The sequence below is a fragment of the Ostrinia nubilalis genome, chromosome 5, assembly GCF_963855985.1.
Source record: "Ostrinia nubilalis chromosome 5, ilOstNubi1.1, whole genome shotgun sequence".
NCBI lineage: Eukaryota > Metazoa > Arthropoda > Insecta > Lepidoptera > Crambidae > Ostrinia > Ostrinia nubilalis.
The window spans coordinates 4,282,151-4,298,443 of NC_087092.1; the positions used below are offsets into that span (position 1 = coordinate 4,282,151).

At 36.8% G+C, this 16,293-nt stretch overlaps 1 protein-coding gene across 1 annotated transcript in view; it reads left to right on the forward strand.

Moving 5' to 3' along the window:
- Positions 1 to 15,490, forward strand: part of LOC135071698 (nitric oxide synthase-like protein) — a 29,227-nt gene extending 13,737 nt beyond the window's left edge. The window contains exons 6-22 of the mRNA XM_063965475.1: positions 791 to 930; positions 3,127 to 3,301; positions 3,995 to 4,176; positions 5,984 to 6,098; positions 6,603 to 6,842; positions 7,274 to 7,378; positions 7,457 to 7,518; positions 7,593 to 7,702; positions 8,038 to 8,267; positions 8,634 to 8,882; positions 9,033 to 9,186; positions 9,521 to 9,690; positions 11,683 to 11,893; positions 12,219 to 12,306; positions 12,555 to 12,825; positions 12,929 to 13,120; positions 13,305 to 15,490. Coding sequence (XP_063821545.1) covers positions 791 to 930; positions 3,127 to 3,301; positions 3,995 to 4,176; positions 5,984 to 6,098; positions 6,603 to 6,842; positions 7,274 to 7,378; positions 7,457 to 7,518; positions 7,593 to 7,702; positions 8,038 to 8,267; positions 8,634 to 8,882; positions 9,033 to 9,186; positions 9,521 to 9,690; positions 11,683 to 11,893; positions 12,219 to 12,306; positions 12,555 to 12,825; positions 12,929 to 13,120; positions 13,305 to 13,415 — 2,805 coding nt within the window. The 3' untranslated portion in view covers positions 13,416 to 15,490. The remainder of the gene's footprint in view (positions 1 to 790; positions 931 to 3,126; positions 3,302 to 3,994; positions 4,177 to 5,983; positions 6,099 to 6,602; positions 6,843 to 7,273; positions 7,379 to 7,456; positions 7,519 to 7,592; positions 7,703 to 8,037; positions 8,268 to 8,633; positions 8,883 to 9,032; positions 9,187 to 9,520; positions 9,691 to 11,682; positions 11,894 to 12,218; positions 12,307 to 12,554; positions 12,826 to 12,928; positions 13,121 to 13,304) is intronic.
- The last annotated feature ends 803 nt before the right edge of the window (positions 15,491 to 16,293 follow it).

Genomic DNA, 16,293 nt, shown 5'->3' on the forward strand with positions numbered 1-16,293 from the left:
TTACAGGTTTTTATACCTACTCCCAGCCACTGCTCTTCGTTTGTGTTTATCTTTACAGAAAGCATTTCAGGATGCAAATCTGTGCCATCCCTATAATTTCGAACGTAAACCTTTGAAAACTGTAAAGCCATTCAAACTGGATTCAGTTTTATTATTTTTGACACAATCCGTAATAAATGGCTCAAAAATAATAAATAACGGATTTATAGCGGATTTTGTGGATAAATCACACCACGTGACGTTGCCCGACTCCACTCGCTACTATTATGTTCTCCGGCTACTGCACTTTATTATGAATGACGTAACGCAGCTGGGTCTTGTTGACTGTGGTTTGTGATGACCCGAAAGAAGTGTTATTAACAGTTAATAATTACATAATCAATGTTATTATTATAAAAAGAAAAATCTTTATCACACGTGTTAGACTGAAGTTAATAGAGTCTGCAGAACTCAACCTGACAGTCAAGCTTCAGCCAAACCAACGCGCTTCGTGACATTGGTCGCGCGTCCCGTCATAATCATTGGCCTATGCACGCGCAGTGATCGCCATCGCCGACGCGATCTGCACGCGTTGGTTTGGCTAAAGCTTAACTAAATCAAAATAAAAGAAGGCACACAGAAAAACCAATATGCTATCTACATACTTTTTCTTAGCGAGAGAGGTACTGTTACGAGTTCCCGTCCATAAACATTTTACCATTCATGCCTATTTAGAAAAAAAATTTCTCGACCATGATACAAGTTACTAAGGTTCATTTAGTAGTTACTCTACCCAAGATGTTTCTTACAGCTCTGCATAAAGCTGGGCTGGAAGCCGCCGCGTACCGCCTGGGACATCCTACCACTAGTGCTGTCCGCCAACGGGAAAGACCCGGACTACTTCGAGATCCCTAGAGAGCTGGTCATGGAGATACACATGACGCATCCTGGGTGAGTGACCTGTTAAATTATGGGATGTCGTAGACTAGCTATTGTAGTAAGAAAATGCAATATAATATTCACCTGGAACATCCTACCACTAGAGCTATCTGCTTATGGAAAGGACCCGGACTATTTTGAGACTCCCAGGGACCGTCATGGATATACAGATGACATAATCATGGATGAGTGATTGATTAATTTAATGTGAATATGGGATGTCGTAGACTAGCTGCTGTTTCACTGGTGGTGAGAATTGCAATGCATCTGGAAGTCTGGGACAACCTAACACTAGTGCTGTCTGCCAACGGGAAGGAAAAAGACGTTTATTTTATCACGGAGTTTTGTAAACTACACCAAAAACCTTTTCATTCAAACAAAATTTTGCTTAAAAAAATACGGCGTGGATGAATCGTTTTCAATAGCGTTTTGTATTACAATACTGTCCGTCTAACCTAGCGTATAAAGACGTTTCTCTGTACAAAAGTTACGGTCAACCTAACATAAAAAGGTAACTCAAAAAATCTCTCCCAACACATAAACCGTAGAATAGAATCGCAACAATCGCGTTCCAAAACTTTGAATCTCCAAAAGGGTGTGTTGGAGACCTTTAGGGTGCGTCCACATACGGAATCTTTTGCTACAATGTTTATCTAGGTACAAGTACTAAATACTAACTGTAAACTAAATGTATTCAAATTCACAGACTTTCCAGACCTTTAATAGGTTTTTATCAGCAAAAAGGCCTTCAATCTAACCTAGTTAATCTAAATACTTGGTATATTCACTGCCTGAAAATAAACGCGTCTAAGAATATTGTCGTACCTACTCGTAGCCATGTAAAAATACAAATAATGCATGAATACTCTCTACGCCAATGCGATTTCCAAGCAAAGTATTCCGATGTGGACACACCCTTACACCGCTATACTTGTGTCGACATACCACCCTTCCATCACGGATTTATGCGACATAAAAAGACGGGAATGCATATTGTGAGCTGAGGTAAACGCGCGCAAATAGGCGAGTGCCCACACATGCCGACTAAATTGCTTATCGTAAAACCGTGGTCCAGTGATCTCCAATCTGCGTTTACTGCCCATAAGTCTACGGCCATTCAATAATGTATCGCTATTGATAATGTTAAAAGGCTGTAATGCGATATAAAATGCCGTGATAAGTTGTAATTGAGTGTTCGCGCCCAAGGCGATTGAGCACAATAGCTCTACCCGTTTCGGCTAAGTTGTAAAAGTAAAGTGTCGACTTAGGGTCAAGTTTTAAGATGGTCGGATATATCCGACAGTACGTTACAAAAGTTTGTTACATCGCGTAACAAACTATGTAGTTTGCGCGAACTTATGGCCTCATTAGCTGACCTTAAGCGTGTTTCGGGATTAATCTCAATTCATCTGTTTCTATTTTCCCTACGTCCCTAGAGGGTCTGTGGTTCTTTAATGAACCCAATTAATCGGAATAATGTTGCTTTGGATTGTAATTTCTACTACCGATATAAAAATGAAACTTGTTTTACTATTATGAACATCACGATTGATAAACAAAGACGTCGTTTATTGGAAATGCTGTTAAATATTTCTCAAATTGAGTAGTTGTAAATAGTGCAATGTGCATACTCAATAATGTTAGTATTACCACAGAATAATAATAAGTACTACGTACAGAAGTTTTACTTCTCGAAAGTATTTAAAAAAATGTATGCTCAATGTCATTAACAATATGGTGTAATTTAGCCTGTCTCAAGAGTCAAGCACCATTTTGTTGACAAACGTCAGTGATCGGCACTGCGCCGAAGCTATAGGGCTGACTTCGGTAAAATGATGTGACGTGAGGTGCCAAACTGCGGAAAATGGCGGAGGAAATACATAATTTAGAATGAATAAAATTATCATGAATAATATTAACTACTTATTTACCTCTCAGTGTCTTGAGGCAACTTAAAAAAGTACATTCTGTGTTTTTATTACTATTTAGGCAATTAAATACTGCACAGTTAAATACCTACACCATTTTCTTTATTTTCTTCCATCATACACAAGAATACGCGTGCGTGAGTCAATGTTCGCTCGTATGTGAGGCCTTGTCGAATAGTATCCTGTAGGTGGGCTATCGTGCGTGTTTTGTTTTCGATGTAAACTCACGGAGATGAACAGGCCTGGTATTACATTTACTACATTATAATTACTCTCACAGATACGATTGGTTCGAAGAGCTGAACCTCCGTTGGTATGCGCTCCCAGCGGTATCCAGCATGCGTTTCGACTGCGGTGGCATCGAGTTCACGGCCAACGCCTTCAACGGCTGGTACATGAGCACCGAGATCGGCTGCAGAAACTTCTGCGACACCAACAGATTGAACGTTTTGGAGGTACAAATAAGAATTAGAACACTTCAGTCTTAGAGCTGAATATCCGCTAGTACGTTCTCCATATCATTTAAAAGATGTTCAAAGTTAATTTATAAATACTTAGATACCTAGTACATAAGCACCACTATTGGGTAGGGAACTACTAAACTTGAAGCTTCATTCAACATCGGCCGGCGCGATCAAAGGCCAATGACAGGTCACGCCGTGATCGCGCCGGCGATGGCGATCTGCACGCGTTGGTGTGGTTGAAGCATAAGACAATTGACACCAATGCATGAAATGTTTTGGCGGTATTATAAACAATGTTAACTCTTAGAATACTTAAGGTACTGTTCGGAGCTTAAGATCCGCTACTAAGTTCTCCAGTCCGTCTTAAGCATACTCACAGCCAACTCTTTAAATGGAATGATTATAGAAATTTATACAACACTAACAGTTTGAATACCATACTTAACATCTGGCTGACTGGTGTTATTAAATTGAATGCGAATGACTTAGATACATTAATCATTATATTAATCAGAAAAGCGTCAATAATAAGACAATCACCGAACTCATTGCTAACTTTTCCCGTTGGCGTCTCCTAATACAGTTTTCTAAACTTAAAAGGAGACACCCAACCCCTGTAAATGTGTCTTATAAGAAAATAAATAAATTTATTTAGAATTTTTGAATTTTGAATTTTCCCGATAGAAAGTAGCCCAGAAGATGGGACTGGACACAAGAACGCCAGTGAATCTGTGGAGGGACAAAGCATTAGTCGAAGTCAACGTGGCTGTCTTACACAGCTTCCAGCAGCAGAACGCTACCATCGTCGACCACCACACCGCATCCGAGAGCTTCATCAAGCATCTGGATAATGAGAACAGGCTTAGGTAAGCATGTTTTAAGTTTTCTTTTAATGCCAACTTTAATATTGTTTTTTCTATGACTCTGTCTGTAGTCATAAGCTTAGAGATTTTGGACAGCAAAATTGGGTAGTTTACATCACCAATTACTGCAATCACCTTGGTATCGTTATCTTTTTAAGAAACATTCAAAAATCTATGCCATTAAAAAAGAAGAATGTTTGTAGAAGTGATCAAAGGTTTTCTTATTAGTTTTTGTAGCTGATTTTATTTCATTGCATTATTCTAATTATTGGCCTAATCTATTGCTTTAGAGAAGTTCCTGATTAAAATTAAAATGACGGCTAACTTTCTTATTTTCCAATAATGAAACTTGAGATAGTTCTTCAGCTAACTTTTAAAAATTTTAGGCGTGCCTAAGTTGTAAATAAAGGCGTATAAACTAGCATGCCAGTCACGCATAACAATCTCCTTAAGCATTATTTGCTTAAGTACGAATGGCTGATGGCGTAATTATTTGCAGTTTCAACAGCCGGATTGCCCACAACTGGCTGTAAAGTTCGTCAGTGTTTATGTTATGAGCTAATTATGATAATAAATAATGCCACTTATGATTTCGTATCTATAATACATCATTGTCTTGATCTGAGTTATTTTTACGTTCTCTGTCTGAATCTTAGTACCTACTTGTTACGTATTTTACCAGGTAATAAGTGCGTCACTGTTCTAAATGGGTATTAGTGATTTCGTCATAACTTCGGTCAAAGTTATAATTAAGTCACTTTTTAGTGCCTACGTTAGTTAAACATTACCTACTAAGTAACCCGCAAAAAATATGATTATAAGTAGTCACAATGAGTTTGGCTACTGAACTTTGCAATCTGTAGCCCAAAATTTGCCAAACATACAATCTGACTAGTCACCCAAAGCCTAGGGGCAGATCACCGACTTTTATTTAGTTGGCTGATAGTTGGATCGATTTCCAATTTGTATGAAGAATCGGCCGATACCAAATCGGTGTAGTGTGCATACTTCCATACATATTCATACTGATCAACCGCCCGACCCAAGTATCGGCCAACTAAAAATCGGTAGTCTGCGCCTAGGCAAAGCCGCAATTCCGTCAAAATAGTAAACACAGATGAGAACCGCAGATAATTGCATGCAGACTCCACGTCGGGCCATTAAACCGTCGTCGGATCCTTGCGATTTGTTTTCACAAGTCGGAACAATTACACACATGCTGTGAAGGATACGCAAACACGGCCGTGTGATTGTTTTGGTCTGACGCTTCACTTGATACTTTGTCAATTTGTAGCACTAAGCCATCACGTGGCTTGTAAAATATCCTTCATTTTATGCAAGGAAGTATTGGTACTGTGAGCTCTTTGATATCATCATAAATACTGCTTGAGAGCTTATCTTAAAGCACTCCAACTATCTTTGAGATTTATTTATACTTTACAAGTGGTTGTATATTTTATCATGATGTTTAAATTTATAGATCAAAGAATCGGAATCAAGATAAGATTAAATTTCGATGATGAGATGTTGATAAAAATGACTCTACACAAAATCTTAAATTCCAGTTTTACCGGTTGCTGATAGATCCACTGTCAAAATATTCTATTTTTGGTATCATAGGTCTTGAATGTGGCAAAAGGTCCTATATACGCCTACATAAGCTTCCAATGAGCTTAAATACACAGAACGCTTCCCTGAGCCCGCTCTAAGAGGGGTTTTGCACTACGTCCGATCCGAATCTTCTTTAACAAAACATTTGTGTTATGATCAAAATGTGTAAATTATTGAAATTTTAATGCTTGTATCTTAGGTCTGGTTGCCCAGCTGACTGGATTTGGATTGTGCCTCCAATGTCTTCGTCCATAACTCCAGTCTTCCACCAAGAGATGGCGCTGTACTACTTAAGGCCGTCCTACGAATATCAGGTCAGAATCGTTACATTGTCGCCGACTTTTTATTTAATTAAGACCTAATACATTTTAATGAGCCTCTGACATTTGACAATTCTTAATTAAAGGTGCTTTTCTTTTAAAGAAAACCCAAGTCCATTTGTAATTATAACTTTTATTTTTTAGCATAAGTAAGATAAACTAACTTTACACGTGGCTTTTCTTTACTGTTTTTACTTTGACATAAGATGTAACACATTATTTCTCCCACTATTACCGTGGATGTTATAAGAGGTGACTAAAGAAGAAATATGCGAAAACCAGGTTTCCCCAACCCGTCTGGCCAGGGTAGGCAAATGGAGGATTATAGGCCTACTCTAGGCCTAGCCCTTCATTTGCCCCTCTAGTAATTAAAGAGGGTCGTTCTCCTGCAGTGGAGACTAAATGACATAAAGTGGCGACATAGTACTAATAAGGTGATAGTGGTGTAGCACATTCTTTAAATTCGGGATAAAAAGTAACTTTTTATTCAAAATCTAGGAACCAGCCTGGAAGACTCACCAGTGGCAGAAGTCGAAGCCCATCACTGGGAAGAGGCCTATCAATAGGAAGTTCCACTTTAAGCAAATCGCTCGCGCCGTCAAGTTCACCTCCAAACTCTTCGGACGAGCCCTCTCCAAGAGGATCAAGGCCACCGTCCTATATGCTACTGAAACTGGCAAGTCGGAGCAATACGCCAAAGAGCTGGGAGTGATATTCGGACACGCCTTCAATGCTCAGGTAAGTGACAAAAGGGACGCAGAGATGATGTATGATGTTAGGGATATAAATACATAGTTGATAGGAAAGAGTGATGATTGAAGGAATATTAAAGAATCTATGAAAACTTTATTCAACAAAAATATGTTAGGCTATAATGTTTATTTTTACCAACGTAGAACATTTCTTTTTATTTGCGTATTTCTTATCTTATCAAGTTTAATTTGTCTTCTTTCTCTCCATTCTCTTTATTTGAATCTTTTTGTTTTGTCACTTATTTTTCTTTTCACCATTTCCTTTATTATTATTAGTAACAATCTTATTTATATCTTTTATATTATATTTACAGGAACCCGAAAAGGAACCTTCCTTGTATTTGTGTATGTGTATTAATGATGTTAACGTTACCTGAAGGTATAAGAAAACTACTAGATGGTAATGATTTTTTATAGGTTCACTGTATGGCAGATTATGATATCACTTCAATAGAGCACGAGGCTCTATTGCTTGTGGTTACCTCAACCTTTGGTAATGGAGATCCTCCAGAAAATGGCGTTGTAAGTATATCTTCAATACTTTATTGGAGTTAGTACTTATAGTAGAAAATTATGCAACATTTTTATTTCACCTTTAAGGCATTCGGCGAACACTTATGCGAGATTCTGTACACCGATCAAGTTGGAGAAGAAATGACTGGGTAAGATTTAAACTTGAGTTTTAATTTAGGTTACATTGTTTCTAAGGACCATTGAAAATTGAAAATCTTTTTAGGAATCAAATGCTGACACCAAAATCCTTCATAAAAGCGAACAGTCAGATGGAACTACAAAGATATGCCGCTGGCAATCCGAAAAAGTTGAGTCGGTTAGAGTCACTTAAAGGTAAAGTTCGGAGATTATGAAACTTCTTATACAAGAAATTATTTGCATGTTGATTCATTGCTGAAAGTTCTACATACTAATCTTTTATAGTAATTGAAGAAAGTCAAAGTAAAGTCACTCAGCCAATTAGGTTACAAAAGAAATAAGCAATTGGCCAAGCTTTTTCATCTTCTTTCTATAGTTTATTAAACGGAGTAAAGTAACTAGTTTTGGATTTTTATGTTAATATCGTTGAAAGAAAAGTTTCAACTTGATTTAAGTTATCACTAATGACTATTTCAAATAATAGCTGTTATAAAATTCACTATATAAAACAGATCTGTATATTTTTGTAGGCAGTGCTACAGATGCGACCTCCATAGACAGTTTTGGTCCCCTCAGCAATGTTCGCTTCGCGGTGTTCGCTCTTGGGTCCAGTGCGTATCCCAACTTCTGCAACTTTGGGAAATACGTGGACAAACTGCTGGGAGACTTGGGAGGCGAGAGGATCCACGATATCGCCACTGGAGATGAGATGTGTGGGCAGGATCAAGCATTTAGGAAGTGGGCTTCGAGTGTCTTCAATGTGAGTTGTAGATTAATTTTCAGTTCTGCTATTGCTAGCTAATACAATTTACTAAAGTAAAATTTTCATATTTATTTAAAAGAAAAGAATAGAACACAGGCTTAAGCAATCAATTTAGACGAACGATGAGTATAAAGCAAGCTGTAAAGCCCATAATCGTATTTATCCAAAAACTTTTACTCAAATTGTATCACGGAGAAACGCGCTTTATTACATTTTAGTAGGTACTGTTCACGCTAATCAATCAGAATCCCAAGCCCGAAATGGAACTCGATTGTACAAAGTTTATTGTGCTTAATTGAAGCAGGTTTTATTTGATTATTCTTGGGGAAATTAGGTTTGGTTTTTGAAAAGGTTTTCTTTTAGGTGGCGTGTGAGACGTTTTGCTTGGACGATGATGAGACGTTGCAAGAGGCGAAGAGGGCTTTGGGGACAGTGGCTCTTAGTGAGGAGACAGTGAGGTTTGCTCACGCGGTCGGGCGACCGCCGACCCTCCCCGCGGCCTTGCAATCCGCTCTGAATAAACAGTTCGTGACTTGCATAGTGAAAGCCAACAAGGACTTAGGCGACGCTTCCGCAGAAAGGTCCACGATTTTTATCGACATGGAGCCCAAGGTAATGAAAATGTGAATGTATTGTAATGAACTTAGGTATTTTTAAATCTAATGTTTCAAGAGAGTTTTTCCTGGTTCTTTTCATAGAATGTATTTAAAAATAGTTATTAGCAACTCAGAGATAATTAAAATCTATTTGTAAAATTTGTAGGATGAAATAAAATACGACCCTGGTGACCACGTAGGAATTATAGCTTGCAACCGCAAGGAGCTAGTGGACGGCTTGCTCGCTCGTCTACAAGACGTTGATGACTTCGACGAGCCATTACAATTACAGCTGATGAAAGAAACGCACACATCCAGCGGTAAGTTGTCTCTTTTGCACGCGAGAATTTCGTCTAGATCTACACTCGTAAAGAATTTACAACCGGCGTTATGGATGTTGACGTTGTAAAAGTTAGGCTTATTTTTCAGAACGTGTCACAAATGTTATTTTTACACCCACCTTTATCATACTCATCATAAATCGATGAGTCGGTAATATTCATTCCCTTCATGTTTATATTTCTGTCCGTAACTTCTTTTATGAACTTACGTCACACGTGTATAGCCGATAAATATCCCATTGAATGTTGTAGATAGATACTAAACAAATACATACTTAACTGCTTCCTTTTCACGTATATTATCTATTAAAAGGTCCGGTGAAATCCTGGGAGCCTCATGAAAGACTTCCCGTGCTAAGTGTCCGCGATCTCTTCACGCGATTCTTGGACATCACTACTCCGCCAACGACTATACTGCTGCAATATCTGGCCAAGACCTGTGAAGATGAAGAAGAAAGAAAGCAACTGAGCATTTTGGCTACGGTATGTTCCATTAAAAAAACTAGACTTATGTATTCATATCAGTTAATAAGGTAGTACAAACTTGTTGCAATTAAGAACACTCAGGACAGTAGCTTGGCAAACACTTCAAATACATTATAAAGTTACAACGATAGATATAATTTATGATCTAATCAACTAAAGCATACTCACAATTCAACGATTCATTATACAGTGTGAGTCACGTTAAAGTGTACATATGAAAATAGATGAAACTAGACCTATTTTTATCGACAAAAATGAGGTCAAAAAATTTTTGAGATTTTTTTTAAAAAAATTATAGAATTTTTTTTCTTCCAATTACTTATTGTAAAGAAAACCTAATAACTTTAAAACTAAGTGGTATATCCTGATAAAATAAAAACAGTAATAATGCTAAATAACAGGCGATACTAAAAAAATACATAAAATACACAAAAAAGGCCAAAAAATAATAAAAAATGATAGTTTTTGAAAAAAATCTGCTTTTAAATTCGTGTTTTTTTGGATATTTGATAAATTTCTCCAAAAAATGCCCCTATAACCGGTGGTTTTTATTACTTTGTATTATTCTCTATCGTATTACCTTCGTAAAACCAAAAATAGCATGTCTCTATCCCTATCACAACGTTTGCAATGATCGTTTGAACTAAGCCTCTCCGGGCGCGCCATTCAACGCTTCGTTAACAACGAAACTGAAAATGGCTCTAGATTTGTAATTTTGATAAAGACAAGTTAGATTTCAAATAAAAACAAAAGATTTTGAAGTAAAATAAGCATTTTAGTTAAAATTAAAATTTTCTCTACCTGTAGCGGAGAATAATGTTGTGGCAGACCTTTGTTCAAACGATCATAGCAAATGTTGTGATAGGGATAGAGACATGCGATTTTTGGTTTTACGAAGGTAATACGATAGAAAATAATACAACGTAATAAAAACCACCGGTTATAGGGGCATTTTTATTATTATTATGTTTGTACGCTTTGGAGCTCACGGGTCAAAAGTGGCCCGGTCCTTTATAAGGCTTGCGTGGGGATACAGATCCAACACGTAGAGGCCGTTTTAAGCGCAAAATAATCGACAAAAGTGAAAGTGGTGCACATGCTGGATCTAGTCTCTGACTATATCATGGGATGTAGCCAGAGACCAGCCCCAGCCTGTGCACAGGAGCTATTGCAGTTATTGGAGAATGGACTAGGGTTATGGATGAAGGATGGATGGACTGGTTACTGGGCTATGGATGGAGACTACGGGTCACCTGCCTGGTTCATAGCCTCGGACTGAAAAAATGGCAGGCGGTGACTAGCCAGCGACTAAATGGGCCCCCCCTGGCGTCATGGGTCGTATAGACCGGACTGAGGGGCAACATTGGCGTCTGCCAGCTCAGGGGTGTAGAGAGGTGTGCTGCGCTTTCTCCGAGGTTACTCGCGGCGTTATGCCCTTTAACACTTCCACCCCTGGAGCATATAGCTCTAGCGACTCCACTCTGGCCGGCCGGTTAAGGCAAGCCAGAGGTGAAAGTCCTGCAGACCCTCTCGGATTCCACTTCGGCAAGCCGAAGACGAGGGTCTTGACCGACTCTCGGGAGCACTCGGATTAACAACTTTTTATTATTATTATTATTATTATTATTTTTTGGAGAAATTTATCAAATAACCAAAAAAACACGAATTTAAAAGCAGATTTTTTTCAAAAAGTATCATTTTTTATTATTTGTTGGAATTATTTGTGTATTTTATGTATTTTTTTAGGATCGCCTGTTATTAAGCATTATTACTGTTTTTATTTTATCAGGATATACCGCTTAGTTTAAAAGTTATTACGTTTTCTTTACAATAAGTAATTGGAAGAAAAAAAATTCTATAAAAAATTAAAAAAAAATCTCAAAAATTTTTTGACCTCTTTTTGTCGATAAAAATAGGTCTAGTTTCATCTATTTTCATATGTACACTTTAACGTGACTCACACTGTATTATTACGGACTTGTATTTTAGGATCCCGGTGCATATGAAGACTGGCGTCACTTCCACTTCCCAACGTTGCCAGAAGTTCTAGATCAGTTCCAATCAGCTAGGCCAAGCGCTTCCCTGATTGCCGCTCTACTATCGCCACTCCAGCCAAGATTTTATTCCATCTCCTCATCACCAATTGCTCATCCCAAGAGACTGCATTTGACGGTTGCGGTTGTCACATACAGAACTCAAGGTAAGAAAACCAAACAACTTTAGTGCCATTATTTTCTATTTTTATACTCCACTCATCAATCATGCATAATCTATTGTTGACTTTCCAAGCAAAATTACAGTTCACCCGAAATTACATCGCTAATGTATCACAGTTTATTATCGTAAAGTCCCACGTACGCTTTGTTGATATCATGAATTCCGAAGAAAATTACAAGAATCTATTTCTGGTTCCATCGACGGTTATTGTACACAATCTGAAATTTGACGACTATTAATAACGTAAACGAACAATAGATCACTTTTATATCTGGGTTACACGATTAAATGATGTCATGTTCAAACAGATGGCGAAGGTCCTGTCCACTACGGCGTTTGCTCAAATTACCTCATGGATCGTAAACCGGGAGATGAGGTTTACTTGTTTATTAGAAGGTACACAACGTTAACATCAATAGCTGTGTATGCGTTAAACACTTCGGCTTTTAGTGGAATAATTGTGGTCGCTTCACTCTTGAGAAGAGTCTTAAAACATGATTGCTTACTATCATTATACAAGATTGTTTTGTTTACTAAGTACGAAAATTTCAAGCTTATCTTTTTTGAACAGTAAGAAATCGATCAAGCTGATACGGAGACCAGTTACAATTGAAATTGTACTAACGCTCTAATGAACCTTTCAGTGCTCCTAACTTCCATTTGCCTCAAGACCTATCAGTTCCCCTGATACTGATAGGCCCGGGAACAGGCATTGCACCCTTCAGAGGTTTCTGGCACCACCGCAGAGCCATGTTGAACTCACGCTCTCGGCAGAACGCTGGACCAGTCTGGTTATTCTTTGGATGCAGGACTAAGACCATGGACTTGTACAGGGAAGAAAAGGAACAGGCCCTCAAGGAAGGTGTACTATCGAAAGTGTTTCTTGCTTTGTCCAGGGAGAAGTGCGTTCCAAAGGTGAGATTCCATTTCAGGAGTTTTTGGTTCTCTAAATGTCCTTTCTAAAATAATTCGAGGCTTTTTCAAAACTTGGACAGAACTTTAACTGAAAATGTTTCAGATGTATGTGCAAGAAGTTGCTGAGAAGGAGGGCCAAGAAATCCACGACTTGTTGATAAACCGTGGAGCCCACTTTTACGTGTGCGGCGACTGCAAAATGGCTGAGGATGTTCACCAAAAGTTGAAAGGCATCATCAAGAAGCACGGAAATATGACTGATGACCAAGTGCAGAACTTTATGTTTATGCTAAAGGTGAGTTTGTGATCGGTGTTTTTTCAAAATATGGATGTTGACTTAAATTGATTGGTTGCTATTTCAGATTTCTTTACGACTAGTAACTAATTTCATACTGCTGAATATGGTTTTTAAGCACTTTTTGGTGTCTATGTCTATTTAAATTGTCGTTTGACTAATACACCTCCACTTTCCAACATAGGAAGAGAACCGCTACCACGAAGACATCTTCGGCATAACCCTCCGTACCGCCGAAGTTCACAACGCGTCCCGCGAGTCGGCGCGCCGCAACCGAGTGGCGGCGCAGCCCTGACGCCGGTCCTCCAGGGTCCCCCTCGCGCTTATGTAGCCAGTAAGTGCACCCACAGATCAGCTGATGACGACAATTTGCAAACAGAAACCACCATTGATAATAACGATGATACAACCCCAACAGATCAACGGATAACTGAAAATGATTAAAATTTGATGATGATTGAAACAGGCTAGATACTAACGACAAATTACAAGAGAAAACCAATGATTTACAAAACGAAATCATTGCTGACAATGATAATGTCCATAAGAAAGAAGCTGACTGTTCAATTAACAAACCATTTGACCAAGATATTATCTAAAGTAATTAATCAAAATAATATCATACTGATGGTAATTTTACTGCTATAAAAAACAAGTAAACTAACGGAACTAAAATACATTTCTAACCACAAGTCCTTTATCTGATTAGTAAATTGATGTATAGGTCTATAAAAAACTGTTTGAAAAGTAATAGAACAAATTCTGCAATGTAATAGCAACAGATATTCAAAGTTATCGTTCAGCCCAGAATGCTATTAAACAGAATGCAGATGATGTTAATTAATGTACTCGAAGCATCCTTGCTGAATACCGTTGGTCAGTTGGTACACTAAATGTTTTAGAGCTAATTATGTCTGCATCATTTACTGCATTGCTTCATAACTGCCGAAAATTTCGGCCCCGAATCATTAGGATTTGATATTGGTTTGGCGGTTTGGCCTAGAATCTCCTACGATTTGGAATTCAAAGTTCACGAGAATTTTTCCACGGATCTCATAATTTTTGGCTTTAAATTTTTAATTTGTCGGGTCGTTCTTTAGATAAGTCAATTATCTAATTTGTTTAAGCTTCACGGGCCAAATGAATGATACAGAGGTTGTGCGTAATGTGGGTCCTGATATTGTACATAGTACTGAACTCTGACAACCTCACTACAGTTACTATTAACATTCCTTTAGAGTATTTTTATTTTTTTAATAAAGTCTTCAAGAGCAGCTATTTAAACTATTTAGAGATTTATTTTAAAAGGATTTGAAGCAGGGTGAATTTATATTGATAACGCACAAATGCATTTCAGCGTATTGGTAAATTTTTCTCCAACAGCTTCTTAAATATTATGCATTAATAAATGAAAAAAGAAAATATAAGAATTTACCGCTTACATAATATTTGATAGAATTGAATTAGGTGTAATTTTATTCCATTTAAATTACTTACTATTTACTATTACAAAATGAATATAAAAAAATCATCGATGTCATTCTATGAAATTGAATATTGTCCACTTTAATATAGATAAATAAATATATTAGAATAATTATAATTTTGTTAGGCTTTATGGATTGTAACAGAATTGCTATTTATAATTTTAGTATGAAGCATTTTATTCTTTTATTATATTGGTAAATACAACGACGATGTTTTGTGTGAAAATATTTATCATTGCCAAATCTTGTACAGAATGCGGTATAGTTAGGTTATTTTGTGCTATTGTAAATAAAATTTAATTCTAAGTTACCTACTTTATTGTATAATCTATGAATTAAGCAATTTCTGTTGTATGCTAACATTTTATCATTACGTGTTGTATATTCCTCAAATTATTTATCTTGTTATTTATTATTAGTTGTTATTCATGTTCATTGACATATTTATCATTAAAATGTATAAAATTCCTTAAAAATAATTTATATTCCACAATATAAACTATTTTATTTTTGTGACTTTTACTAAAGCAAATTTTTAGTAGCGTGAGTGTGAATTTGTGATTGTATTTAATAGCTATAAGAAATGTATCCATATTTTCTATTATTCATGTTATAAGAATTTACTATACAAGAGTCTTTTCTGATACATAATATTTATATAACATTAATATTATATCATACATTTATTAACTGTCTTTACCGAATATTTACAAACTTAAAATTATGGTCTTTCATATCTTCTAAATTTAATCGAATGCACACTTTGTGATTTAAAAATAATATAACTTATTATGGAATTCATATCACGCAAAATATAATTAAGTAACTACGCACCATTTCATCTTAACGAAAACTGTTTGAAATGTTTATGGAAAAGCATATAAAATTGTCGGTTAATGATCAAATAAAGTTCCTTCATATTCGAAAATGAACCAAAAGTATTTTACTTATAATATATCCTACCTAAGTCAGATTACCTTCCTGTCCCCTTTGGTGAAAACTGGGCCTTATGGTCGGTTTTTGAGTTTAGCAATAAATTTATGCGTTATTCTTTCTAATAAAAGCTTATTAAAATTTATTATCATTATAAAAAATTGTGAAAGAAAGGAAATGCCACCAAAGTCCAAACCAACAAAGAAGCAACACTGTATAAGTTTTGCTAAGTTAGCAATCCTTTCTTTCACAATTTTTCATAATTGTAACATACCAAGGTTGTCGATCATCTTTCGATTTAATGCTCGATGTTTTTCTTGATATCGACTGAAGGTGCTCGGAATACATCAATTGGTGACAGATGAAACGAAATATATTTTGTGCAGATAGACTGATTACTTACGTACCGCTACATCACTTCGACTCGCTAGTACGAAATGATGTATCATGCTAATGACATGTCAACCAAACTTTCTTGGGTAAGTATGTATGTACGACTATGTAATAATAGTAAACTACTTTAGTGAGCCTTTTTTCCTGTTTGTCACACTACTAGTAGAAAACTGTTTTTCCTGACGTAACGTAGTGCCCAAACTTCTGCTACAGCTTGTGGCAGTTAATTGGGAAAGGTAAAAAAAAAATCTACTGCCCCTGTGTAGCTATTTTTGTTCTTGTTACTGTGTATGGTGTACAATAAGGTGCATTTATTATTATAACTAGCTTTCCGCCCGCGGCTTCGCCCGCGTGGAATTT